The sequence below is a fragment of the Labrus bergylta genome, chromosome 16 (assembly GCF_963930695.1).
Source record: "Labrus bergylta chromosome 16, fLabBer1.1, whole genome shotgun sequence".
In the NCBI taxonomy this organism is placed as follows: domain Eukaryota; kingdom Metazoa; phylum Chordata; class Actinopteri; order Labriformes; family Labridae; genus Labrus; species Labrus bergylta.
Genome location: NC_089210.1, coordinates 22,625,512 through 22,650,422, shown reverse-complemented (window position 1 = coordinate 22,650,422; position 24,911 = coordinate 22,625,512). Strand labels below are relative to the sequence as shown.

Genomic DNA, 24,911 nt, shown 5'->3' with positions numbered 1-24,911 from the left:
TAATTGCTAAATGGCAACAAATTCTTGGTGGGTTAGAACTTTGTTTAAAAAAAAAAAAAAACATGGCTGCAACAAGCTTCTCTCCCTATTCATGGCTATTCCATCAGAAAATGCGCCTCTGGAGGAATTCAAGTTTCAACATTTTCCTGAGGGAAAATAAACATTAAATGCAAAAAATGTAGTTAAAACACAAATCAAAGAATCAGCCCTGTTTTTTTTCATAACATTATTTTTCAGCTACAGTGGGCATAGGGTAAAGGTTGCTAAATTCTAGTGCTTAGAATTTGCCGGTATCTATTTTGGGGACTTTTAAAATCCAGAGGCCAATTTCACAGAGAAATCTTCAAAGCTAAAAGTTTCCCATTACTGGTTTTTGCTTTGATTCTGCAGGAGTTTGGAGTTCCTTTCATGGAGACCAGCGCCAGGTCAGGTCTCAATGTGGAGCTGGCTTTTACTGCCGTGGCAAAGTGGGTATCATTCTCTCTTAAAGTGCTGAGGGTTGGTTTAACTAAAGACCCTTTTCACGCATGCACTCCTGAAAACTCACGAGCAGTTTACAATCAGGGGCCGAAAAATATTTTTAAAATGTATTTTAGCAGCAGTGATTGGCATCAAACCATTACAAGCTGCATTTAGCAAATCAGTTAAACACATCAAGTATGAGATATTACTGCAGTCATATCTCATTAAATATCTTTTTCACAGTTCTGTGTCTGTCACTGATTTATTTTTTTCTCTGCACATAATTTGGCTCAACATAATACTCAACTTGCAACGTTTTTAACACAAAGATAATGAAATACTAAGCCAGGAACATTTTTTTATTTTCTCTTAAAATGCCTGAATGAATATTTAGGAAAAATCATCATTTTAATTACTGGATACAATATGTCTCCTGCTTGCAGATAGATTTAATCTGTTTTCTGTTTACTCAAAATCAATAATGATTCCCATTTCTATTGTTTATTAATGTGTGACTCTTCTTTGTTAATCCTGATCTCGTCCTCTGTCTCAGGGAGCTGAAGCACCGATCTACGAAGGATCCCAGCGAGAAGTTTAAGCTGCAGGAGTATGTGAACAAGGAGATGAAGGGTGCAGGCTGCTGCAGAACTTAAAGCCTTCCACAGTCACTCCCTGGATCTGTGTGTGTGTATTTATGTGTGTGTGAATCACTCATGTTCATATCTGAGATGAGGAGTCAGCTCCAGCGAGGTAAAAAACTTTTTTGTCCTTCTGTCTGTCTTCACAAACTCCAAACTGTAGTCCTGAGCTCATCTCTTTCTTTCCGTCCTCCTGCAGCTGTGAATGTAGCCTCGAGTTATGGTTTGCGACAGACAAAGTTAAGTGCTGCTCACCTCGCTCATTATCATAAATGGACATTATTTTTTCCATAACTGTAGCTGCATGATAATAACTCTTCTCCTTCATGCAGACACCAACCAAATAGATTTGCACAACTTGGTGTTATGTTATTGTAAAGGGATTTCATTACTTCAGATTTGTCTTTTTTTTTTTTAGTTAATGTCATTTTGGATGAATGTTTCTATAATAGATGTATAGTGAAGTTCTGTCTATGCCTCAGTGTTCATGTCAGTGATTCTACAGGCTATTTGGAGCCAAATTAGCTCACCAGCATAAACTCGATCTAAGCATTGCCATGATTCAGTTGTGGATATTTGGGAAGAAGTTTCACTCATTTAACATTCAAGTAAATGGAAGTGGCTATTTTTTTTTAATGAGTTTTCTATTTCAGAAAAGCTCAAATGTATGATTATTTGAATAGATTTGAATTCATGCTAGATGGAAAAAGGAAGTATACAGTAGTTTAAAGGCAACTTTTAATGGGTCACATGAAATCTTTTGGTCATTTTTCCAAAGTAAGAGGATCAATGTTGAATCTTGGGAGTGCTCGAATGCAACTTCTCTATTTGATGTAAATACTTTTGTTTCTGCTTGTAAAGACGAGATGTTGGAGAACAACACTGTAATGGTTCATTAGCGCAGGTTGGGAGGAATAGATGTTTATATTATACTGAAAGTGTTTCCTCTAGTAACACTCTTCATTTGAAGTTAACAGTGAAACATTAGTCTGCTGCTTGCTTTTAGAACCAATCTTAAATATATAAATGGGGTATATAGTGCCATGTTTTCTTAAATGCATTGACTGGTATGTTTCTTAAAACCGTATGTTCTCCATTTTAGAAGCATTTGCCTCTTTTTGATACAACTGTTGCTTTGATAGAATTCATGGTAGTCACAGAAACAGAATCTCTGTACAGTATTCACAGTATTTTCCAAACTTAATGTTTAAAGTAATGTAATGATTTTGGCTTTACCTATTTTTCAATGTGCAACTTCTTTCTTGTAACTGAAAGTTAAACCCAATAAAACAGAAGTTAATGTGACTTTAGCCCTTTTAATATTGACGACCATGTTTAATTTTCAGGTCAACATTTTCCTCTCCACCGCGACTGAAGAGCAAACACAGTGGAGCTGCCCCATCATAATACTGTTCATCTTCATACTTTTCTTTACAGCACTTACATTCACCTTCAATGTGCACACCTCAAGTCTCTCTGGTTTAAAGTAAGTTTAAACTGTTTCCTCTGTCTCCCTCTGCTGGACAAATAATGGTACTACATCACAGTAAATTCTTAAACTAAACTCAATTTTTACCCAGTTTCACAATAAAATGCACCAAGCAGCTTACATTCAGGGGCCGGATATACACATAGCTTCTTTTAGCAGCGGTGATCAGTGTCAAAACATTACAAGCTGCATTTAGCAAATCAGGCAGTTAAAAAATAAATAACACGATGTGTTTTTGAATGTACTCCTCTGCACACAAACATGCACGACAACCTTTGACAACAGATCTGATTCCTACAAACTTGGCATACTTCTTTAAAATCTGCACATACAGGTGAGGAGGACTGACCTCTTTCAAGTATAAAGGTTATGTAACATGGGCTAATATTTGAGCACTGAAGTGAATTGGTTTCCCTTTAAAAGGGAGTGGCACATGATGTGAGGTTGAGTAGTGAAGGAGTCTGTGTAGGAATGATTATTGTCCAAAGTGTCATGTCACCTTTTAACTCCTTTGCTTTGTGGTTCCTCAGCAAAAGTCCTTCAAACACTAAGCCTGTTATGGTTTGTGCTTAAAATAGGCCTCCACTGCAGAGAGAGGGCAACAAAAGGAAGACTTAAATCAGACTCAGCTATTGAAATCAAACTGTTAAATGAGGACTTGGTGTTTAATTTACCTGCATACTCCTGCGGTAGCATTGGTCTGTCGATAACAGTCTGAAATGCAGAGATCCAGTCTTTCTGATCCTTCTCAGTTTCACATGCAAATAGAAACTTTCTGTCGGGGGTCACTATGGTTATCCCAAACTGCCAACGGTAGCCTTGAGTGTTTCCTGGGAGGCCGGGGAGCACAGTGTAGCTGTTTTCCTTACTGCCAATGAACACCTCGCCTCGTGCATAAGCATCCTGAAAGCAGAAGAGCAAACATTTAGTGAAGGCCAAAATGAAAAACATCGCCTCTACATTGTACTGCTTCAAAAGAATCAAATAAACCAATAACAACTCTGATGTTATCTTTAAGGGGGGAAAAAATGACAACATTCAATTGTTTCAATGCACTGACCCTCCAAATAAGACAGATGCATAAAGAAAAAAGGCATAGCACCATCTGCTGGTCATAGTGTTGTGCTACATTGTATTACCAGTGGATCTTTGAAGTACATGAGCCTCCTGTCATCCATTGTGAACCACCTCTTCTTAAAGCCCTCTGTGTGCTGCAGGATGAAACAGGAGACAAACGAGGAGTAAAAATACACTTATCATTTGGCTACCATGCCCTGCAAGATGCTGCCATAGACTATACACATTCTGTGACTTTTCAATCATGTATAAATCAAGTTTAATCAAAAAATAGAAAGGTCATTACCTTTGGACCAGTCTTCTCCATGAAACCCTCCTTTATGTAGCTCCTGGTAAGCTTTGGCAGCAGCTACACAAACAATGTAGATTTAGTAACTGATTAAAAAATATGTTGTAGGGTTTAATTCCCTAGCAGTTTGGAGGTAAGACCGTGTGTGAGAACTCACTTCAGAGTGAGAAGCTCCAGGAAAGGCCACCTGCAGATAGTGAAACCTGGCTGCTCTGATTGCATTGAACCAGTCCACCATTTCCTTCAAGACATAAAAGCAGGACTTTCAGAAACTTTTTTTGGGAGGAGGGGGGAAAAGAGACCATAGGAAAAAATACATATTCATGTTAAAAGTAGAGTCAGTGGCAACATTCAAACTGGGCCTCTCCTTCACACTCACTGCAGGAAGTGGTGTGTACATCTATTGCTTTTACCGACACTGCAACCTAATGCACACCTTACACTGCGAAGAACTGCTCTCACCTTTCCATCCTCGTGATAAATGAAGATATTCCTAGTGCTGTTGTCCTTTAAATAGGTGATCTGCATGCCGTGTGGGTTGCACAATTTTTCTGGCTGAAAAGAGGCGTTCAAAGTACTGATCTTCATTATTGCTTTGGGCTCTCTAGCCTGCAGAAGGGAAGACATTGTAAGAAGAACATGAATATGGTAGAAAGCTGTTTACTTTCATGCTTCTTAAAATCCTGAAGAAGAAAACAGAATCCAAGGATGAATGAGTTAACAATACTCCATGTGACAGAAGGGTTTATCAAGCTGTATTTAGCCTCACTGATTTTGTAAATAGAATTTCACAATGTTCTTGATCTTCAGGTTTAAGAAACAAATCAGGAAGTTTGTAATAGTTGATATTTTTAAACAGTTTCAACACCAACTAGATCAAATCAGTAAATCAAATCCAGATAAAGACATTTAAAAAGAGTGAATTGAAACTCACATCATGCTTGTTGAAGTACTTCAGAACACCTTCCCGTTCAGTGAGAATAAATTTCCGGCTGAGGAATTGCCCGTTGTCTCTGCCTCTCTTCCATAGAAACCCCTCTCTGTAACCTGCAAGGAGGAGAGCAACAGTGGGTCCAGATCCATTGACAGGGAGCACAGAGTAAAAGATCACAAATGATGCTCTACACAGGAACATCAAGCTTTGACAAAAATGTATTCTATCATATGGATAAACTTTAAGCCGCAGTAGTTGTTTGTTTGTTTTTGGCCAGTTGGGGGCAGCAGACCTGTTAGCAAGTTGCCCATTTACACAGCAACGTTTCCTCGAGCAGACTCATCCAGGATATGAGATTAAACATAATTTTTCAAATTCAGTGCAACAGTGATCATTAACAGTTAGGTGGATTTTAAACCATGTATTGTTCTCCTCAATGATTCTGAAAGCACATCTGTTATAAGGACCTCACATATTGGTTTGTGCACACTTTCAGCTTTTGTGGTCACTTTTCTAAGCAGCTCAGCAGAGGTGCGCCTCTGCTTTTACTACACAAATAATTCAGCCTACAGCCTACAAGCTGAAAACTTCAGCAGATCACAAACCAGAGGCTACACTTCAACTGCCGTCCAGGAAACGCTCAATGGATGGTTACGTTGTGATCAAAGTTGCATGTTATTTTGAGAGATGATGCATGTGACATGAAAGAAGCCATGGGCATCATGAGAGTGCATGGCTGAGGCTGCTTTGCACGAACAGTGCAGCTCGTACTCAACAAGGAGCTACTGTAAATTACAGATAAATTGTAAATACTGTTTATTTATAAGATTTGTTTCCTTTTCTCAAACTGCTGGTACACATTAATCATCTTAATAAACTAAAGAATAAATAAATGACTAAGTTACAAAAGCCTGATGTTCCCTTGCATGATTCCCAATCTGATCCTCACAGTGAGGAATACAGGTTATTGTTTAGTATCAGATCTGTACTGGCTATCGGAATCAGGACTCAAAAAGTTGAATCTTTGCATTCCTACAGTAAAAGTCTGTATGAGCAAAATTTCTGTGATAAAGAGCAAACATTTAATGAGAATTTTAAAAGGAAATTTACACAAAATGACATGTACTTTGCCACTTTTTAGGAAACTGGATCTGAAATAAAGATGCAGCGTATTCGTCTGCAGCTCCACATCCCTCTCCTTTCGTCCATAATTTACTATGCCCCCCACCTCACCCCCTTGCTGAGGTTTCTTGCATCTTTGTGCAGAAATAAAGTCGTCATGGGTTGGGCCACAGACGGCAGTAAACTTCTGGCTCCGCATGGCTTCATCAATTATTCATGAATCAGAAAGTTTTGTTCCACAGCTGAGAGCAGAGGGTAGATTTACACAAGAAAATGACACATCAGAGGAGGAGAAGGCAGCTCATTCAGAGTGACCAAGACTTGAAAACACCTCAGAACAAAGCTGTTTGGAGCCCAGTATTTGTCTTCAAACTTCTCCACAAAACGCAGCTGGTTTCTACTTGCAAAAATCTAGCAGCAATGCAACATAGAATATTTTTACACAAAAGAGGCCATTCTTCCTCAGTGACACAGACGCACAGCCACATGCTCCTTAACCTCTGCACAGCACAACACAACACAAGAGGCCATTGAGAGAGAGGAACAGAGACAGAGAGCAAGAGTTCCCCAGTCATGAGAATCAGATAACAGCTCTTTATCTAGTGAAGGGAGATTTTTCCCTTTTTTTAAATAGTAATAAGCCGTGTTGTAGCAATGAGAGATTGCTCAATTTTGACCCTGTGAGAACTTTGCCTTGTTTTGGTTAAAGGGAACTGTGTTGATTTAAGACATGGCACTCTGTTTCCCCATCAGGGCGAACTTGTGGCTAGAGTAATGACATCATATTGCTACAACTTTGTACTTTGACCAACGAGGAGGAGGTACACAGTTTTTAGCCTTTAAATGTTCTGGAAAAGCTGCCAAAAAATGATGTCTTTATCAGGTTAAACAGCTTCCTGTTTCCGGTCTAGAGGTCCCAAAGGGAAAAGGTTGATAGAAAGCATATTGATTACAGTCATTTTTTATCAGCTGAACATATACAACATATAGATACTTCTGACTATGCAGACAACTTCCCTCTTTCCTCTAAGCTGCAGCAGAACAATGGGTTTTGTCAAAATGTATTAAAGACATTTTAATAGTGAGCAGATCGAATCAATGGATGTATCCTCTCTATATGTTAAAGTTACATTAGGATATTCTAGATAGCCATGTCAATAAGTGAACAATGAGTAACAAACATCACTAATCACAAAGTGCTCAGGGAATCATTGACCTGCTGGCATTTGCTGCTTCAAGAGATAAGATTAGTATTTATGTATAACTTGTGATTCTGCATAAAGACACATAAGGATTATCATGCAAGAACCTGAGTTTATGCTAATGACTAAGCTCACACAGCCATCAAGAAGAAAGCATGGGACATATTGAAATCAGAGTCAGGGAGACATGTGAGGAGCTGGTGGAAGACAACTAAGTACAGAATTTATATAAATAATATAATATAACAGATAGAATGGCCTCTAGACCTGCTCTTTCTGGAAAGTGTAACAACATAACATTTAGTATTTGCACTATATAAAGATTGATGATTTAATCTCTTAATGACCAGCACCTTATTGTCTCTGAAATTTAAGTCATCTTCCATCGGTACAACAAAAAAAGCAGACAAAAAAAATCTGTCTGGCAGGTTGATTAAGCTGTGCTATGTAAATCAGCAGAGTACTGGCATGAATTACACATTAATGAACCTTTTTAAAAGTGTAATGCCATTAGCAGTCGAGTTAACACATACGACACAGTGAGACGCACATGGTGAAACACAGGGAGTGAGAAGACTTTGTCCTACATGGATGTAGAGAAATTTAAAAAGGGCAAGAGTGCATCATGTGGGAGAAAAAGATTTGAAACATGTCCACAGAATCTTTCAATGCAAAGTTAAACACAAGCCCGTTGAATAGTGAAGCTGCTATCAGCCTCTTTTTTATTTGTCGATTACAGATTTAGAACAGGAAAGTGGATTGCTTCTCAACCCTCTTAAACTTCATATTTATGTTTTATAAAGTTACAAAAGCTTGAGGTTGCCTTGCCTGATTCCATGTCCCATCCTCCCATTGAGGAATACAGGTTATTGATTTAACACGGGTATAAGATCAGTACTCGCTATAGGCCTACACAACAGCCCAGATTTCCAAATATATCAACCTTTTCCTTAAAGCTGGGCAGTAAAGTGGTGTGTTACGTCATGCCAACTCTCCCTCCCTTTATCTCTGTTTTAATCAGCTGTTTCCCCCTGCTGGATATTCAATGCTGAGGAGGTGGTTTTGTGCAGGATTCTGACAATAACTTGATTTTCTGAACAAGTGAGAAGTGTAATGTGTTTGTTAGAGGTATTTAAACTTACCCGCTGAGTACGGCTCCTGCCTCTCCACGTACATAAACTCCTTCCTCTCGTACTTGGCTCGGATCCATTGTTCCCTCAGGAGTCTGAACAACAGTTGGTGTTAGACACACAGCTCTGGTGTTTACTTCATGCTTCATTTGATTTGAACACCTCATTAACTCACGTGGACGTGGACCCATCGGGCTACATTTCATGCTGACTGAGAAGAACAGCTATCAAATATGACTCGTTTTGAAAATGATGTCTTGTGATATTAATGATTTGGCTTGTGCTTTTCTTTCGTCTGGCTGACATCAGTTCAACGTGTTTAAGAGCCAGATCAGTATTTAGGGATTAAATGGAATTGCTTTTGCAGGGTTCTTCCCAAAGTGCACACTTGTCTTTTTCTCTCTTCTTTATCCAATCGGGCTTTCCTTTGTGCTGCCTAAAACAACCACCCCTCATGAACGTGATATAGCCTCACTGCTCTGTGTGTTATGGTTACACATTGGTATTAAATGTATCCCTGAACAGTTAAGAGGAAAAACTTGCTAAACTGCTGCTTCCTGTTTGACTTCAGGAACTTGGTATTCTTATCACTGAAAAGCGTCTGCATGTCTGCCTGGCTACCACAAACCACAAGCAGCCCTATATTAATAAATATCTCCGTCCACAGAATAATAAAAGCTGTCTTAACGGTGCCATCAGTAACATTTTAACATCTGTTAGAACAAAAACAATTAAGTTAATAAGCAAAGGTGTGGAACAAAACTGATAAATGGAAAAAGGTCCTCATCACTCTGACATTTAGAGGTGACGTATGGAATCAGACATACTGTACATGAGGATATATTCATACTTACAGGCAGTCTTTGTATGTGGGTCGGTAGAAGAAGGCAGGAACTATCTGTTCGTATTTGGCATTGGCAGCATCGTTACCAACAGAGTCCACAAACTGTAGAGGAGGAGAGAACGAAATTAAGTCCGTCAGTGATATTTGTGAGTATTAGTGTGTTTTGTTTAATGAGGGCAGGTCTCACGCACGCCTTTGACTCAGGCTGCCCATTAGAGAGACTGCTGCTGTCATAGCTGCTTTTTCCTCCGTTATGTTGTTTCTTTGTTTTACACAATACAAGTTTCTCCTGAATCCAAAAAGCATTTTTTTCCACCACTAAATTTGCACTAATCAAAAGGTAGATGATAGCTAGTTTAGGATAGCTATATATCAGCCTTCATCCAATGGGTAAACAAATGCATGGTGAGTGAGTATGCAAAGCTTGTTTACATAAATAATGTCTCATTAACACTAAGCAATTCAGACATCTGGGATGTGTTTAAATGCTCATATCACTGTAACTTAACATTTGCTAATAATTGGGCAGTGCTTGTAAACAATATCCAGATCACTGATCAGATGTGCACATATACACACTCGAATCAGGAAAGACTAAGACAGTTGCAGAAAGAGTTAATGGCAAAACAACACAAAGCTAATGTTCCAAACACTGACAGCAGAGAAAATGAGTTTTATAGTCTAAGAATCAGAATTCAGTACACACACACACACACACACACACACACACGCACGCGCACGCGCGCACACGCAATCTGCCAGCTGCTGGCTCATGCATTTTAGCCAGTGCTGAATGGAGAAGGATGACTCGTCTTATTCTTCCTAATAGGGATTCAGCGGTTGTGTAGCAGACAACAGTGATGCATACAGCAGAGAGGGCGAGGCACAGGCTGCAGACATAACTCCAAGATCTTCTATTAAAATACACAAGGCTTTCTACTCTGTCCAGGATTGAATACTTACAATCCTTAAAAACACTTTTTGTAGTTTCCACAGAAAACATTAACACTCAGAATTACTCACCTCCACCTGAGAGGAGCTCCAGGGATCCAGCAGGATAGATTTCACCTTGCTGATCTGAGCAATGTTTCTATGGAGACCTGAGCAGCTGTGACACACAAACACACCCAGGGTGTAGGACACCCACTCTGGATCTGCAACACACCACAAAGAAACATGTGTTGATGCACACTGAAGTTAAGAATAACCAAACAACTTCCTTTTAACTGGTACTGATGGCTCAGCTGTACTTGAAATAGTTGACCATGAGCCAACCAGTGTTTTACACAAGAGGCAGACAACACCTTTACACAGGGAAAATCTTTTTTTTAAATAGCTTTTTCGACATGATTACTGTCGTGGATTAAGTTTCTAATCATCAAGTGGTTTGTGTGAGTTTAGAGTTGGCGTTTCCTTATCAGGTTTTAGTGCAGTGGAGTGGCATTGACACACTAACACTTCAAAATGTCTCCCTTATTTGACTTTTTTTTTTTTTTTTTTTACAGCCACAGCCAAAATGTTTACAACTAACATTTGTACGGTCTTAAAAAATGTTTGTTGGGGTAATATGATTTATTTGATAGGAACAATAGTAAATATTGAATACAGAATGTATAGATGTTGTCAATTTTAAAACTATTGTCCCACGTTGGGCCATTAAACGTATAAAAAAATTATATACTTACACTTTTATAAAACTACAGATAGGGGCAAACACTAAAACATATATGGAATAGAATTTGTGGTTTATCTGTAGTGTTATTTTGACATTTTTATGAATATTTGAAATGGACCTTCACTGTCTATATTATACAGTTACCAGGGTGTGCAACACAGTGTGTCAATCACACATTACATTCACTCTTTTTCTTTATTCAATAATTGAGTCACTACTTCCTCCAACACATCCTACATAAAGCAAAACCTAAACTTGAGAAATGGTCTGTTTTGTGTTATGTCACCCAATCAGGTGTCAGCACTTGGTGACATGTTGCTGCTTTCTCAAAGAGGTCAGTGAAAGGTTACCAGATCAAACTTTTCTTTGAAGACAGATGAGTTTGCAACGTGGCGAGCATCGATTCAAAATTAATTCACAGCTTGTATAATCTATCTTTTAGAATCAAGATCATTTTTTACAGTATACAGTATGCTTATCATAATCCTTTCCTATTCAGGTTTGTGAACAGAACAGGAAAACGCTGCTGCAAATGTGTAAAAGGCCACAAATACACAATCACAGCTCCTCCTCTTTCAAATGCCACTTTCACAATCATCACTCTGATCAATGAGCTGAGTCAAACATTTTTTTATGAGCTTGATACCGCCATTAAACCATTATGCTTATAAGGACTCGGGGACACAGCTGCTAAAGAAGCGCAAGAATATAAATAGTCTGTTACTTCCTTGTGCTTTATCACAAAGCCGCACACATCTCAGCCTGTGCATCTGTACACAAGAGACAGCAGGCTGGTGTGAAGTCAGCCACTCCCATTTTCTCTGAAGTAATAGGTCTGTAGCTTGTTGAGGTCGAGGCGCTCTACCAATCTAACAGAGAAGTTCCTCTGAGAAGAGACAATGCACACAAAGTCTCACGGACAATTGGCAGCCGGAGGGTGGAAGAGAAATAGAGCAGGGTGCACAAAATGACAGTGCAGATAATATGTGAAAAGTATTTTGCCATTTCAGCCTTTTACAAGCAAACTTAAACAAACTTCTGTCTTCTCGTTTTTAACATTTTCTGATTCTGACTTCTTAAGAGAAAGGATTTTAATTTGTCTCATGGTCACAATATTCATTAAAACACAGACATACAAGATGTCACCTCGATCTCTTGGAAGGATTTTCCTTCCTAACAAAAATACTTGTATATCACAGCCTAGAAAATAAGAATAAATTAAAAAATACTCTAGGCCACATGGATAAACTGACTTGAAGAAAGAAGAGTAAATATAAAGGCTACATGGGTGCACTGCATTTTATACTAAAGTGTCATTACTTTGACACGTGTTAGTAATAAGAAACGCCTTGTTAGAAAGGAAACAAACAGGTTAAATTACTTCAACCAACTAAATATAAATATCCTTTTAACAGTCAGTGAGGTTAAAGCATATTTTAGGAACCACACCTGTGTCTTTTTCTCTGTCCTGGTTTGTAGGCTATACACACTGAAGATATGTTAAATGGAAACCTGCGTGTTGTAAACAGGGTGTGTTACCACCTAAGCATGCAAAAGACAAGGTGAAATCATATTTGACCCTTCAAACAAATTAGAATAGGCGACATGTGAAAAGGAGTAGATACTGCTTGCATGACAACTTTTAACAGTAACTAAAAGGTTTTACAGTGTATGTGTTACTTATGCCAAAAAGGTGTATTCAAACTGTTCAAAGCCTACTGAATAAATACAGCTCGTTCTGAAAGCTTTTAAGTGACATGACTTAGCATCTGAACTATATCTAGATCAGGTCGTAACCGCTGGCAGAGACTAAATAAACGACCTGGTATCCTACACTCTTAAGAATAAAAACAGTGAATAGTGGTATGTTCATTCATTTGACTGTTTTGCCTATAAACCAGAGGGATTGACATAAAGTGGGGGCGGTTCATAGAGGGTATAAAGAAACAGGTTAAAAGAGGGAAAAGGTCCGTAAAGCTTTCCAGCACCTGTCAGTGAGTCCTCTCTTGCCTACCTGCAGCTCCACAGTCGGCACAGTTTCCATTCCCGGGTTTCTCCAGAAGCTGTATCAAACGCTTTCCGTTCTGCTCTTGATCCGAAGCCATAGTCCAAAGCACACACGATGACTGCACGGTGGCTCAAACACTCACGCATCGAAACTGAGGTCTGTCGCCGCCCCGGGACGCGCAGGACTGAGCGCGTAAAAAGCGTCAACACAAGTGATGGGGCGGCTGGAAGTTTAGGCGGCTGAACGGTGCAGCATTGTCACTCTTTACGAGCTGCCAAACAGATACACAGCTGTAAGTATTCTCTGTGTCTCTCCAGAGTGAGACCCCCAGTGGTAAGAAACACACTCACGACACATAATAGTACACCCACAATAACCAGTTGACTGCTTTCTCCGCTTCTTCATTGCCCGGAAGTATCAAGACTAAATACCTGTCATTATCTCACTGCTTTTACTGTAGATACCTTGTTGCCCCTGCAGCGCTACCTTTTTTTTTTTTAAACTACCACAGAACTGACACTAGCCCACCATCAGTCACTAAAAACACAATTCTGCTATTTTCATTTTTTAACGAACTACAACAACAGCACAGGCAGAAAATCTCGCCCAGGTGTTTCCACTTGAGAATAATTAGGTTTCATCTCAGGTTGCTGGTGGGCGGGGCTTCCATTTTTTTGTGGGTCATCAGACGTCTTATTGGTGAAAAAAAATAACAACACTATTATGGGTTGATCCCATAGACTGTAAATATTAAGGGATAGGTTGATCCTTGGAAAACCAGAATTTGAAAAATGCATTGAAGCATTATTTTTGGCCCTGAATTTATTAATGAGTGATTTTTGAGCATTGAGTAAAGAGGTATAGCCTATCTTTTCATAAACTAACCATTTACAACACTAAACTTGCATTACAAGACAAAAAGAGTTAGATAAGTTCAGGTTCAAGCATGCGTTATCTTCTTGTCACAAGTAACTTGTTGCAGTTTCTGCTGTACAAATCATAAAGTGAAATATGTTATTTTACTTATCTGTAAATGAAACAACAGGAATGTTAACTCATGTAACCACTGACCAGTGTAACCAGAGAATTTGTCAGAAAGCCCAAATAAACCTTATATCATACAATCCTTACCCTGATGGCCTTACATAAACTCTGGAAAATACAAATTGAGATCCTGTTAAGTCCACTGTAAAGGGTAAATAGATTCAAATAAATTGAAGATTTTGAAGTGGATTACATTGTATTTATTATTTTGTTGTTGCATTTACTTAAAAGTTATGTATGGTAATGGACTTCCTGTGCCCAGTGCAGATGACCTCATCGATGTAGAGAGAGTTTGCTTTAAATTCGATGTTTTCCTGCAGATCTAGCTGGCAACGGATCAAAGACCTCTGCTGCTCCTCTGACCGGACCACTGCCTCACGAAGTCTAAGAGTGCAGAGAAAAAGAGACAACACATTATGACTTATCCTGCACGGTAACAGCTCTGCAAAATACACCCTCCTATCTTGGAAGAAAGACGGAAGAAAATGTTAACATTATTTTGATGTTTCAATTCTCTTCATCTATTGTATAAACATAAAACTCTAGCTGTAATGCTTCTCAAAAACAAATTAGAAGCCGGTGTGTCTTGGACTTACCTGTTGATGTTAGAAGGCAGCAGCTGGACCTCACCGAGAAGCTGGGCCTGTGCTGGATCATAGCATTGCTCTTTGCCTGGCCTCAGACTGCGCAAATCCAGCCGGGCATTGGCCAAACTCAGACCACGTTCACTGTCATTGATGGCCACTCGAAGATCCTCTCTGATACTCTTCTGACAAGCAACCTCAGAAAGAATCTGGAGAGAGCAGAGGTGTCATACAAGGGTCAGTCAGTTTTAGCCTTTAAAAGAAAATTAGCAGCAAAACTACATCAGCACTAAACAGATCCATAAATCATGTAAAATAAATGTTATCTAAGCACAGAGAAACACATGATAATGTTAATCACATAACTGTTGCATGCGCTTGGAAAGGACTCAGAGAGGAAAAGGCACTGATAATCACATGCTTTTACTCGTATCCCTTATAAACTTTTGGACCTAAGTTGTTTTTTATAAAAAATGATTGAGGGGTTTCCCTGCTTAAGATTCTTTGTGCTGAAAAATCAACATTACATTTGCCAGTTATTCTTTTGGATCCTGCAAGAAAACATAACATAAGAGTGTGCATTGGCTTAGTGAGGATACATCATTTTATTATAACACTTCCCAACTGATGCCTGCCTAATACATTGATGTTCTCTACCTTGGCCAGTTGATCCTCCATCTGGCTTTTGGCTGATCTGAGAGCCTGGATGTTACACTGAAAAGCTGTCGTGGTGGCCTGGTACTGCATTTGCATGTCAGCGGCCATTTGCTCCAGGAGCGACGCCACCAGCACATGTAAGCTCAGAGAGTTGGTCTTCTGCTGCTCCGCCTGGGCCATGTGGATGTCTGTGATGTTCTCCCACTGCTCTGGAGTCACTGCCAGGCTGAGGAAGTGAATATATGTACAAAAAGGACTTAAAAACTTATTTTGATACATGTTTAGATTTCCCATATCTGGGTAGAAATCTTAAAGAGAATACGTCAGACACATTTTATATTCACAGTGACTTCAAATCATTGAAAAAGTTTAGAAATCAAACATTTTTACATAGACAGTATGCCATTTTTCTTCTCTTTTTTTAAGGTTATATGTTTGGGCCATTCTTTTCATTTATTGGACAGCAGAAGAGAGACAGAAAATGTTGGGAGGAGAAGATGCGGATGACATGCAGTAAAGGGCAGAGGTCAGATTTGAACCCACGGCCACTGCAACAAGGACTCTGTACAAGGAGTGTGCAACACAATGGCTAGGATATCTGGCACACCTGTAAGTGATTTTCTAATTTTTATAGGGCAAACAAGTAAGTGGTAATTCACCTCATCATCACAGTTTGAGGGTTTTTGAAACTTTGCAGCTGGTTGATGGAATGAGCAGTCAGTAAGGCACATGAGTTGTCAATGCTCTGAGCTTCAAATTTTTCCTTCAGATTGTGCTCCAGCTGGTACTTGGCAGACCGGTTCAATCTGGAACACAGAGCAACATGTTTTTTCATGTGATTCTTCCTTCGGGTTTTAAGACAATACGTGTTTTGTAAGTCTCCATACTTTTATTGTTTCCAATAAGGAGTCTTGATAATCCTACCTTGTCTTTTCCCCTTACCTTATCTGCTCATTGATCTGCTCTAAAACACGCGTAAGAACAGCCTCCACTCCTTCAAAAACCTCCCTCTCCTTCATGAGTTCTTTGTCCACATCATCATGTCGCCTCTCAGCAGGTAGACGTTTCATTCTGAAGGCCATAGAAGAAGAAAAAAATAATTCTCATCTACTTTAAATTGAACCTTTATGGTATAAAATAATACCAATAAATTGGCTCCTCGTGAATTGTGCATCTATTAAGAACCTTAAACCTTTGTTTGTTTGTTTGTTTTCATGTTGGTTTGAGATCCTAGCTGTTTAACATTCAGCCTCACCTCTCCTCCAGGCAGAGAACAGTGACTCTTGTAAGCTCTTTGCTCACTTCCAGGGCTTTTATTCCTCTGCTCTGCAACACCATGAGATCATCAATCCCCACTATAATGTCCTCCAGTTTCAGCTCCAACTCCTTTTTTAGAAACTGGATGTCTCTGACCCGCTGATCTAAACAGCAGAAGAAAAGAAAATATCATAACAGTACATATCTGTCGTTGCAAAATGTCCCTTTATTAATACACTGTTAACACAGAGCTGTTAGTTTTGAGTAGTTCCCTCTCTTACCAAGTCGCTCAGTGTCATCACTCTGCATGCGTTTACATGCTTTGTCTGTTTCTAGGATCAGCCTAGAGCATTCTGCTCTAAAGAGTTCACAATGGCCCCGCACAGTCTCCATATTTTTCAGATTTAATCCAGAACCCTGCTGGGAAATGCTTTGCTGGACTGACATTGTTTCCTTCCTAAAACATTACAAAAACAGAAAAAAACATACTTCGGGACATGATTTACATCAAATATTGTCAACGAGCAATTAATGTACTAATATATTCTGCAACTAGATAAGAAAGCAGACAACACATCAGCATTAACCATGTGGGTTTATTTAGTGGTGTAGCTGTAAAGTCATTGCAAAAAGACAGTAGGCAAAGTTACAAAGAAGTATTGTGCTTAGTTTTGTATTGATACCTACTTACTTAGACTTAAAAGAGCAACAATGATGGTTAGACGAAATTATTTCCAATGTGTGTCTTTGTAAAAAAAAAAGAAAAGGGGGGGAAATGAGATAACAAACGCAGCCCACTGTCTTACAGACGTTTATATTCCTGTGAAAAGACAATATAATCCTACATTAGCATCTGCAGTTAGCTACAAAAATAAACTAGCTAGTGAGTAACTACAAATTAAACTTGACATATGTTAGCTCTATTTTGCTTTGCAGACGTGTTTTCCTCGTGTTATACCGCGTTCTTAACAAAAACATTGAAGAGATAAAAACAAAACACTGCCATTGACAATACCTTTAATCGTTGGTGAATCAGGCCTATATTGGTTTTGTCGTCGTCTACCTCGATGCCGCGGGGTGCATCAAAACAAAGAGTCACCATGGCAACGGATGACACGATTCAAACGCGGAAACGGTCAGTTTATCTTTAGCCAATCAAAGGTCTCTGTTCATTCTAGAATCCGTCTGGACCACTGAGACAAGACATAACAACCCTGTCATGTTTACATCTGTTGCACTGTATCACCTTTTCTTTTAACATGTTACCGATTTCCCAGACCTCACATCTCTAACCAGTACACAAAGATAATCAGAATGTACTGTTACAGCTGAAATCAGCATTAGTCTACTTCTCTAGAGCATGCACATTAGAACAAATGCAATTATTGTTGTAGGCCCACTGCGGTTTATCATGTGGTTATTTGAAGGTATGGCAGATACAGTGCATGAAACATTTACATTTTCTGAAAAGATTTCAAAGGTAGTAAAAGAGCTGGAAGGCACTGAGCTAAGACCGTTAACAGAGACAATCTTTCAGTCTTAGCTCGACTGTCTTGTGTGAAGCACCTTGAATTACCTTGTTGCTAAAATGTGCTATATAAATACACTTAACTTGACAAACTGAACTCACACACTGCTCGTTTCAGCATTTTTATTTTCAAAATGTCTAAAAATTCAGTACATGGTAAAAAGAAGTCACGCTTAAAAAGAAAATATCTCTGGTTCTGAGAAACCAAAAACCAGCTTTACACATTAACTCTGAGTTAGCTTTTCAGGAGAAACTCAACAAAAACATTAAAAGAAACTCACATTTGAAGAAAAAAGAGAAAACAGTTCTGCTTTCAACATGCATGGCAGGTGTTAATTTAGGCAACAATGCAGATGATTTTATTTCTAGTGGGTCCATAGAGGTCTTGAAAAGCAGAAACTCAACCTGATCTTGAGTCAGAGAATCTAAGAGATCACATGGTATCAAGAGGCTTTTAACATGTCTATCTGGAGGAGTTAGAGCTGGAACGAGAGCGGTGACGTCTGCGCCCAGGAGACCTGGAGCGAGAGCGGCGGCGTACTGGGGAGCGTCTCCTGGGTGAGCGGGATCTAAAAGGACAGGAAAATATTTAAATTAGCTCCTGTGTTTGAATGTAAGAAGGAGGACGCAGACTTGATCTAAACCAAAGAACATGATCATGTGTTTAAATGATAAAGGTCCAGTGTGTGAAAATATCATGATTTTTTAAAATAAATATCTATCTATCTATAAAAATTAAAAATCTATCACTGTACCTTCTCCTCATGCGTGGTGGTGTACGACGCCACATTGGTGGGGGTGGGGGCATTCTGCGAGGGGGAGAGGGTCTACGGGGTGGAGGGCGGACTCGTTGAGGCAGCACAGCAGATGCAGTGATCTCCTGTCCATCAATCTGACCTGTCATTAACAAAGACAGCACAGAAAGCTTATCAACAAGGGTGCACAGAGTAATCTTGGCCCAGGCAGAGCAGAAAAATGCTTATGTACCTCCATCCATGTGTTTCAGAGCTTTCTCTGCCTCCTCAGCGGTTTCAAAATCCACATATGCGAAGCCCCTGGACAGGTGATTATGGAACCTGTCCATTGGCATGTCAACCATTTTGATTTTTCCATAAGTGGAAAAGATCTCCTGGATGTGTTCCTGTGCAAAAAAAAAAAAAAAAAAGATAAACAATATTCTTAGCAAAGTCAAATTGAAAGAAATCTTTAGAGGAAGATTCCGGGATGTAATTTGGCAAAGGATGAAAAAGCCAAAAATGTGCACACCACAGACGTACAAAAATATATTCAATGGTTAAAAGGCACAAATACTGTTCATACAAGTTACATTGCCATGCTGTAAAAAAACTAAACTATTTCTCAGCTAACCTTGGTGACATTCCTTGTCAGACGCCCCAAGTGAACCTTCGTTGGCTTTGGACTTGGCGTTCTTTTTCTTCGCTCCTTATCGTCTCCCCTCTTCTGTGTTTTGGACCTGTAGAATCACAAACAAAACAATTATGATCCATTTCATGACTCAAACTAGTGAAGAAACATGACACCCCAGGGTATAATGATTGCGTAGCTGCATTAGATGAAGTCACTTACGCTGAGCGGGAGCGGCGGCGGTTGTCATGGCGTCTACGGCTGGGGCTGGGAGAGCCTGAGGAGCTGGAGGAGGATGATGAGCGGGAGCTTGAAGAACCAGAGCGGCTGGAACCAGATGAGCTCGATCCACTTGAGGATCCAGAGCTGGAACCAGAGCTGCTGCTTGAAGTAGAGCTAGATCTGGACCTAACGGTATGAAAAGTCAAGGTAAGAAAATGCACATTAGCCACTGATTTTGCCACTTCTAAACACAAGCGATGACTTGAAAAGGTAACTTAGAAAGCAAACCTGCTGCTGCTGCTTCCAGTAGAAGCACTGCGCCGTTTCTTTGCTTTATCTCGTCCTCTCTCCTTGTCTCCTTCCTTGGTACTAGTCTTCTCTTTGCCTCTTTCCTTTGTTTTCTCCTCCTCCTTACGCTTTGTTGGTGATGGTGCCCTAAGGTCAGGGGACAGATAACACTGTAAACTACACTAGTTTAATCTGTCAAGTTTTGGGATTACCAATTTGCACAACATGTAAAATGTTGGCTTTTGACAAATTCTACTGAACTGTACTGAGCATTTTTATAACGGGCTTACAATATAATATATAAAATACAGACAAAGTAAAACTTAATCTGAGAGAAAGCACAGCGTTTAATTTATCAGATGATGAAATAAGTAGAGTTCAGTTAGAGCAACATGTTTAATTATTTTGTTTTGTATTTATAGCTGGATTTTATTTAAGTTAGAAAACATGTATCAAATGAGCAGACTTGACAACATGATCGTTTCTCTCTCGCCGCCATTGATGTTCATTCAATTCACTCAAAACAAGGAGAAGGTATCATGACTGCTGGACAAGAACTAATCTGTTCTACACGCACACGCTGTTACAAAACACGAAACATTTATTGCTTATGATGAAATTTAATCTCGAAATGCAACTAGCTCGATTGCAATATGATAAAATACACTTACATATCCTTCGAGCGCGGCGATTGAGCTTCCACAACTCGCGGCCTGAGAAAACGTCGCGCCGTGATGACGACACAGCGGAAGTTGCGTTTTCAGCTGAGCGCCACACACACACACACACACACACACACACACAAAAACACACACACACACACACACGCACACAAAACTCATTTCTTGTTTATGTTGGTGCGGATTTAAATGCGAATTTGTATATGGCTTTATTGTAGATTTGAAAGGACGACATATTTCATGATGTCACGTGAAATGATTTGAGCCAATAGGACACTCAGACTGATTTCCCCCTGTGAGGTAAATGTGAGCTTTATTACGGTCATATGCTAGTTAGCTGCTGTTGTTGTAGTATGCTACATCTGTAAGGTGGACGTGGACCTGTGCCTGCCTCCACAATGATACAACACTGTCAGCACATCTTTATTACTGCATTTTATGATAAACTGTGGCCACAATCAATGCGAGGTTTATTTATAAATCACCATTAATGCACAGAGCAGTTTAAAGAGCTTTACAGGGTTGAAAACATAACATTAACAACATCAGGAACATTAGAAGACCTATGACATTAATCCAGATTGACGAATTAAAATAGAAAATACATTAATACAACCAAAATAAAGAACTAAGACATTAGACAAACGTTAGTATAACGTTATTCTGTTGATACTAAGTATTTATTTAATACATTTAATGTTTGATCGACATTGGTGCCTCTGCATACAAACATTGACGTATTGATATAACCTACTGTATATATATTTGTATGAAGTTATGTTTGTTATAACAAGGTAAATATTGATGTAAGGTGGTAAAAGTTCGAATTGTAGCTAATGGTTGCATCAAACATAATTTACTAAATTTTCATAATTTTGTTCATTTTAAAAATGCATATTTTATATATAAAATTTTGCACGGACTTGCTCCTCCTCCTTTGAAGGACTTTATAAAGCTGAAGTCTGCCAGTGGGATCGGCACCAGGGCCACAGCCCGAGGAGACTGTGAGGTCCCACACACACGCACTACATTCAAACTGTTCTGTCGGTCAAAGGAACTAAATATTACTCACAATAAGAGACTCACAAACATATGCAACCTTCAAAACACACCTCAAACAGTGGATAAAAGAAAACCAAGTCTGTGACCACCTTTAACCTCTATTATTGTCTTGTGTCACTTGTGCCTTTGTATTTGTATTCGTGTTTGTATTTGTATTTTATTTGTAATTTGTCTTTCTCTGTTACCTGCCTAGGGACAACAGATGGAAACTAGCACGTCTGCTATAATCTGGCATTTTTTACAGCTGTAATTGTTACAGCTGTAAATTAATATGTTCCTATGTTAATACTGTCCCTAACAAATAAATAAATAAAATCAATACAGTGCTGCATTACTCGTATTTTGAAATACTATAAGAAGAAAGCAGCGAGAGCTCCAAAATTCATGTACATTTTACTTTGAAAGTATGCAACATTCGCCAAAACGTGTTCATTTTTTGTTGTTTGTTTGTCTGTTTGTTTCTGAATCTTCCAGAGGATTGATAGAGAAGTTCACACAGTTCCTCTGGAGTGACAGACCATGGGCCGGCTGGATGAAGCAGCCAAACAAAAAGTGGTGGAGCTACGGAAGGCCGGTCTCAGTTTCCGTAAGATAAAAGCTGTGTTGGAGCTGGAGAACATCAAGGTGTCCGCGCAGGCCATCTATCTGTACCTGAGGGAGTTTCAAGGGAGGCCACCAGGGAGGGTCAGACCGCTGGAGGCTGGAAGCAGCACATCACAAGCACATGTGCATCCTCGAGCAGGTGCAGCACAAGAAAGCTGGAATAATATTCATCTCCAAAACCTTCTGCGTGAGGCATCTCAGCATGCTGGCTTTGCAGCAGCTGCAAACTTTGCCAAACAGACTCCAACAAATGCAGCCACTGGGGCAAAGCCATCAGGGTCTGGGGTGACAGGCTGCAGGTCAGAGCAACAACCAAGGGGAGATAAGGAGGAAAATGACATCCAGATTGTTAGTGTCACTTCCCTTGCACAGAACAGCCAACAAAGAAGTCCCCAGTCCACTGTAACAAGAGCAAATACAGGCCCTGTGTCTTCCACACTCACAGCTTCTGGAGCAGTCATGAGGAGAAGAGTCACTCCTTCTCCAGCCACCAATCCAATGCTGGCAGCTCGAAAGAGGCTTTTAGATAAAGCACTGTCACAGAAGATGAAGGTACATTTTTATACGTAATCCCTCTCTTGTCTTTTAAAACCTATTGCTGGATTTGTAAACTGAATTAAACAAAAGCTGTGAAATAATTTCTTTACCATGTTAAGAATGATTCAGGCTAGATCTGCTCACATTGCTTTTCAACAGTCGTTCCACCAGATGGCATCATTGTTGAGGAGAGATCACTTGAGTGTCCAAGGTCCGAGTACTGTGTCACAACCATCTGAAACATATGATCTAACCAATGACAAGGTGAGAAAAGTGCTGTTAATGCCCATTAATCATATCAGTTATTTACACACCTAAACTTAAGTTTGTGCCAACTCTTTTTAGAGGACTACCAGTTCTTGTTACCTGGCAAAAGTAAATAAGTAGTAAAGTCTTTATCAATTTTTTCAGTTTTATCAATGAAAACTATCAATGACTGGCTGCTGCTTCTTACAACCTGGCAGCTGTTCCTGTAATAAACCTTACATCAGTAGCTGGTAGTGGGCAGTATTCCAGCATTTGTTCCTAGCTCATTCTGGGAGCTTGAACAATTTAATTAACTTGTTTTTATGTAAATTAGATTGCATTTTATCTTTCATTGTTTTTTACTTTTCTAATATATTTGTGTGCTGTCCAGACTGTTATGGAAGATCAACCTGGAGGAGCCACTGCCCCCAGGCGCTTTCTCACACAAAGACCAGGTCCATCTGCCCGTACCCTTCACCCTCTTCCTCGAGTTGGCATTCGTCTTCCGAATCAATCCCCTTCACCTTTAACACCTTCTGCTCCTGGGGTTGCAGTCATTCGTCTGCAGACCCCTGGAGGTCAGGGCGCCACTCGTAGTGAGGGCAACCCGAGTCCCCATCAGGCGGTCCAAGACGCAGGAGTGAGAGGAGGTCTGCAGGATCAGATCAAAACTCTCGGTACTGAGGTGCATAGTTTGGGTCTTGCAGTGAAGATGCTGGTGGAGCAGCAGTGCCGCCTGGAGAGGGAGCAGGCGCAGCAGACACACATTCAGAAACAGATCCTCATCACTCTACAGAGCTTTACCTCCAAAATAGGACATTGTAGCACTGTTCAACAGCCACAAAACAAAACCCCATCACTCTGTGACTTGCCGGTTTCTGCATCTGCCTCCTTCAGCCAAGACACCTTTAACTTCAGTCAAGGCACGTACAGTCAGTGCAGCCAAACCCAGCCAAGCTTCAACTCTTTAGAGAGTTTAGATCATGCAGAGGCCTTTAAACTGCCTGGTCTGAGCCCGTCAAGTATGAATGGGTTTCCAACATGTAGCAACGCTGAGAACCTCCCACTAACACACACTCCTCCTATAACACAAACATATGCAGCTGCTTACCCACAGCAGTCAAACAGTCAAGCACTCATTCCAACATACACACAGTCCTATGTCTCTACATACAGCCAGCCACATTCTCAGACTTTTAGAGGTTCAGAGAATAAAGCATCTGACTTCCCAAGCAGCTGTTCAGCCAGGACTCTCCAGGACTGCAGTGTGTCCACCCAGCCGATGATGAACTCTGAGCAGTGTTCACAGGATCAACAGATCAATATAATCAAAGTGGAAGGACCGTAGATTTGAGAAAGTGTTTGAACAGTGAGGGCTTTTTTTTTTTAGAAGAGTCTATTCAGAATACTAATTGAATCAACCATGTTTTTATAAAAAATAAAAGTACACTGTAGCATTTCTTCAAATTAACTTATTTTAAAATACATTTTAATATAATACAAACAGCAATACAGTTCATAGATAGTGTCTGAAGTTTGTCTTTACTAAAGGCAACAATTACAACATTTGAAAGACGTTTTGTGTCGGCAGGTTGTCACTGTGTTAACACTAACTATGTTTTTTTTTATCTCTTATTTTTGTATCATCAACTAATTGTTTCATACCTCTGTGCTAACTGATTAAACAAAAGTAATCGTAAGTCTTTTTTTTTTGCATTTTAATCCAAGGTGGTGTGTGACAAGGTTTCCCACAAAAACATGTCACATTATACTTACAGAGTTTTAATGCTTTTATGTTTGTACAATTAAAACCATGAAATCAACATATTGGCAGCGTACAGATATGTTTGTATCTCAAGGCTTGCACTAGCTTGCAGAGTAATTCAGTGTGAGCGCTGTAGTTTAATCAACAACCAGCAGTGCGATAATCAAATCAAAGCAGTTATATCGAGTGTTTAGTTTCGCAAG

General features: G+C 39.6%; 5 protein-coding genes across 9 annotated transcripts in view; 2 read left to right on the top strand and 3 right to left on the bottom strand.

Moving 5' to 3' along the window:
- Positions 1–2,405, top strand: part of LOC109994003 (ras-related protein Rab-26) — a 60,383-nt gene extending 57,978 nt beyond the window's left edge. Inside the window, exons 8-9 of the mRNA XM_020647169.3 lie at positions 391–467; positions 1,016–2,405. Of these exons, the coding sequence (XP_020502825.1) occupies positions 391–467; positions 1,016–1,115 (177 nt within the window). The 3' untranslated portion in view covers positions 1,116–2,405. The remainder of the gene's footprint in view (positions 1–390; positions 468–1,015) is intronic.
- Positions 1–13,311, bottom strand: part of LOC109993980 (arf-GAP with dual PH domain-containing protein 1) — a 38,151-nt gene extending 24,840 nt beyond the window's left edge. For 2 of the 4 annotated variants that reach the window (XR_010668826.1, XR_002278398.3), the window contains exons 1-11: positions 12,877–13,308; positions 10,211–10,341; positions 9,198–9,289; positions 8,356–8,438; positions 4,890–5,002; positions 4,418–4,564; positions 4,113–4,196; positions 3,953–4,015; positions 3,729–3,800; positions 3,264–3,492; positions 3,089–3,174 (exon numbers count right to left, since the gene is read on the bottom strand). Coding sequence is in view for 2 of the 4 variants with exons in the window: in XM_020647167.3 (XP_020502823.1) it covers positions 3,146–3,174; positions 3,264–3,492; positions 3,729–3,800; positions 3,953–4,015; positions 4,113–4,196; positions 4,418–4,564; positions 4,890–5,002; positions 8,356–8,438; positions 9,198–9,289; positions 10,211–10,341; positions 12,877–12,967 (1,134 nt within the window). In the remaining 2 variants the exon portion in view is untranslated. Of the gene's footprint in view, positions 1–2,402; positions 3,175–3,263; positions 3,493–3,728; positions 3,801–3,952; positions 4,016–4,112; positions 4,197–4,417; positions 4,565–4,889; positions 5,003–8,355; positions 8,439–9,197; positions 9,290–10,210; positions 10,342–12,876 lie in introns of those variants that run through there. The other 2 variants (XM_020647167.3, XM_065964345.1) reach the window with 2 other exon arrangements.
- A 357-nt stretch (positions 13,312–13,668) lies between these two features.
- Positions 13,669–17,530, bottom strand: tekt1 (tektin 1). Of its 2 annotated transcripts, XM_065964344.1 has the most exons (9): positions 17,428–17,510; positions 17,104–17,157; positions 16,694–16,869; positions 16,411–16,576; positions 16,098–16,226; positions 15,815–15,961; positions 15,156–15,381; positions 14,511–14,707; positions 13,669–14,298 (listed from the first exon to the last, which is right to left on the bottom strand). In XM_065964344.1, the coding sequence occupies exons 3-9, from the start codon at positions 16,857–16,859 to the stop codon at positions 14,139–14,141; spliced, it is 1,191 nt and encodes a 396-aa protein (XP_065820416.1). In that variant the 5' UTR covers positions 16,860–16,869; positions 17,104–17,157; positions 17,428–17,510; the 3' UTR covers positions 13,669–14,138. The 2 variants fall into 2 exon arrangements, with proteins under 2 accessions (XP_065820416.1, XP_020504254.1); XM_020648598.3 differs by lacking the exon at positions 17,104–17,157 and having other exon boundaries at positions 17,428–17,530.
- Positions 17,531–18,049: 519 nt separating this feature from the next.
- LOC109994545 (RNA-binding protein with serine-rich domain 1) lies at positions 18,050–20,584 on the bottom strand. The gene is made up of 7 exons (XM_020647930.3): positions 20,487–20,584; positions 19,816–19,962; positions 19,528–19,713; positions 19,309–19,414; positions 18,928–19,081; positions 18,696–18,837; positions 18,050–18,509 (listed from the first exon to the last, which is right to left on the bottom strand). Coding segments are annotated over exons 1-7 (843 nt in total). The 5' UTR covers positions 20,489–20,584; the 3' UTR covers positions 18,050–18,403.
- Positions 20,585–20,595: 11 nt separating this feature from the next.
- LOC109994583 (uncharacterized) lies at positions 20,596–24,643 on the top strand. Its single transcript, XM_020647997.3, has 4 exons — positions 20,596–20,795; positions 22,032–22,712; positions 22,857–22,961; positions 23,335–24,643. Exons 2-4 carry the CDS (start codon positions 22,077–22,079, stop codon positions 24,289–24,291), a joined length of 1,698 nt encoding a protein of 565 aa, XP_020503653.1. The 5' UTR covers positions 20,596–20,795; positions 22,032–22,076; the 3' UTR covers positions 24,292–24,643.
- The last annotated feature ends 268 nt before the right edge of the window (positions 24,644–24,911 follow it).

Bases quoted from the DNA above. Each gene is read 5' to 3' on its own strand.
- tekt1 (XM_020648598.3), bottom strand. From the start codon at position 16,859: ATGTCAGTCCAGCAAAGCATTTCCCAGCAGGGTTCTGGATTAAATCTG. The intron at 16,227-16,410 runs GTGAGGCTGAAT...TATGGCCTTCAG, and splicing joins GTTCTCTGCCTGGAGGAGAG to AATGAAACGTCTACCTGCTG. The intron at 14,299-14,510 runs GTAAGTCCAAGA...CTGCACTCTTAG, and splicing joins CTGCCTTCTAACATCAACAG to ACTTCGTGAGGCAGTGGTCC.
- LOC109994545 (XM_020647930.3), bottom strand. The intron at 19,714-19,815 runs GTTTGCTTTCTA...TCATACCGTTAG, and splicing joins ACTGGAAGCAGCAGCAGCAG to GTCCAGATCTAGCTCTACTT. The intron at 18,838-18,927 runs GTACATAAGCAT...TGTTAATGACAG, and splicing joins TCTGAAACACATGGATGGAG to GTCAGATTGATGGACAGGAG.
- LOC109994583 (XM_020647997.3), top strand. From the start codon at position 22,077: ATGGGCCGGCTGGATGAAGCAGCCAAACAAAAAGTGGTGGAGCTACGG. The intron at 22,713-22,856 runs GTACATTTTTAT...GCTTTTCAACAG, and splicing joins CACTGTCACAGAAGATGAAG to TCGTTCCACCAGATGGCATC. The intron at 22,962-23,334 runs GTGAGAAAAGTG...TGTGCTGTCCAG, and splicing joins ATGATCTAACCAATGACAAG to ACTGTTATGGAAGATCAACC.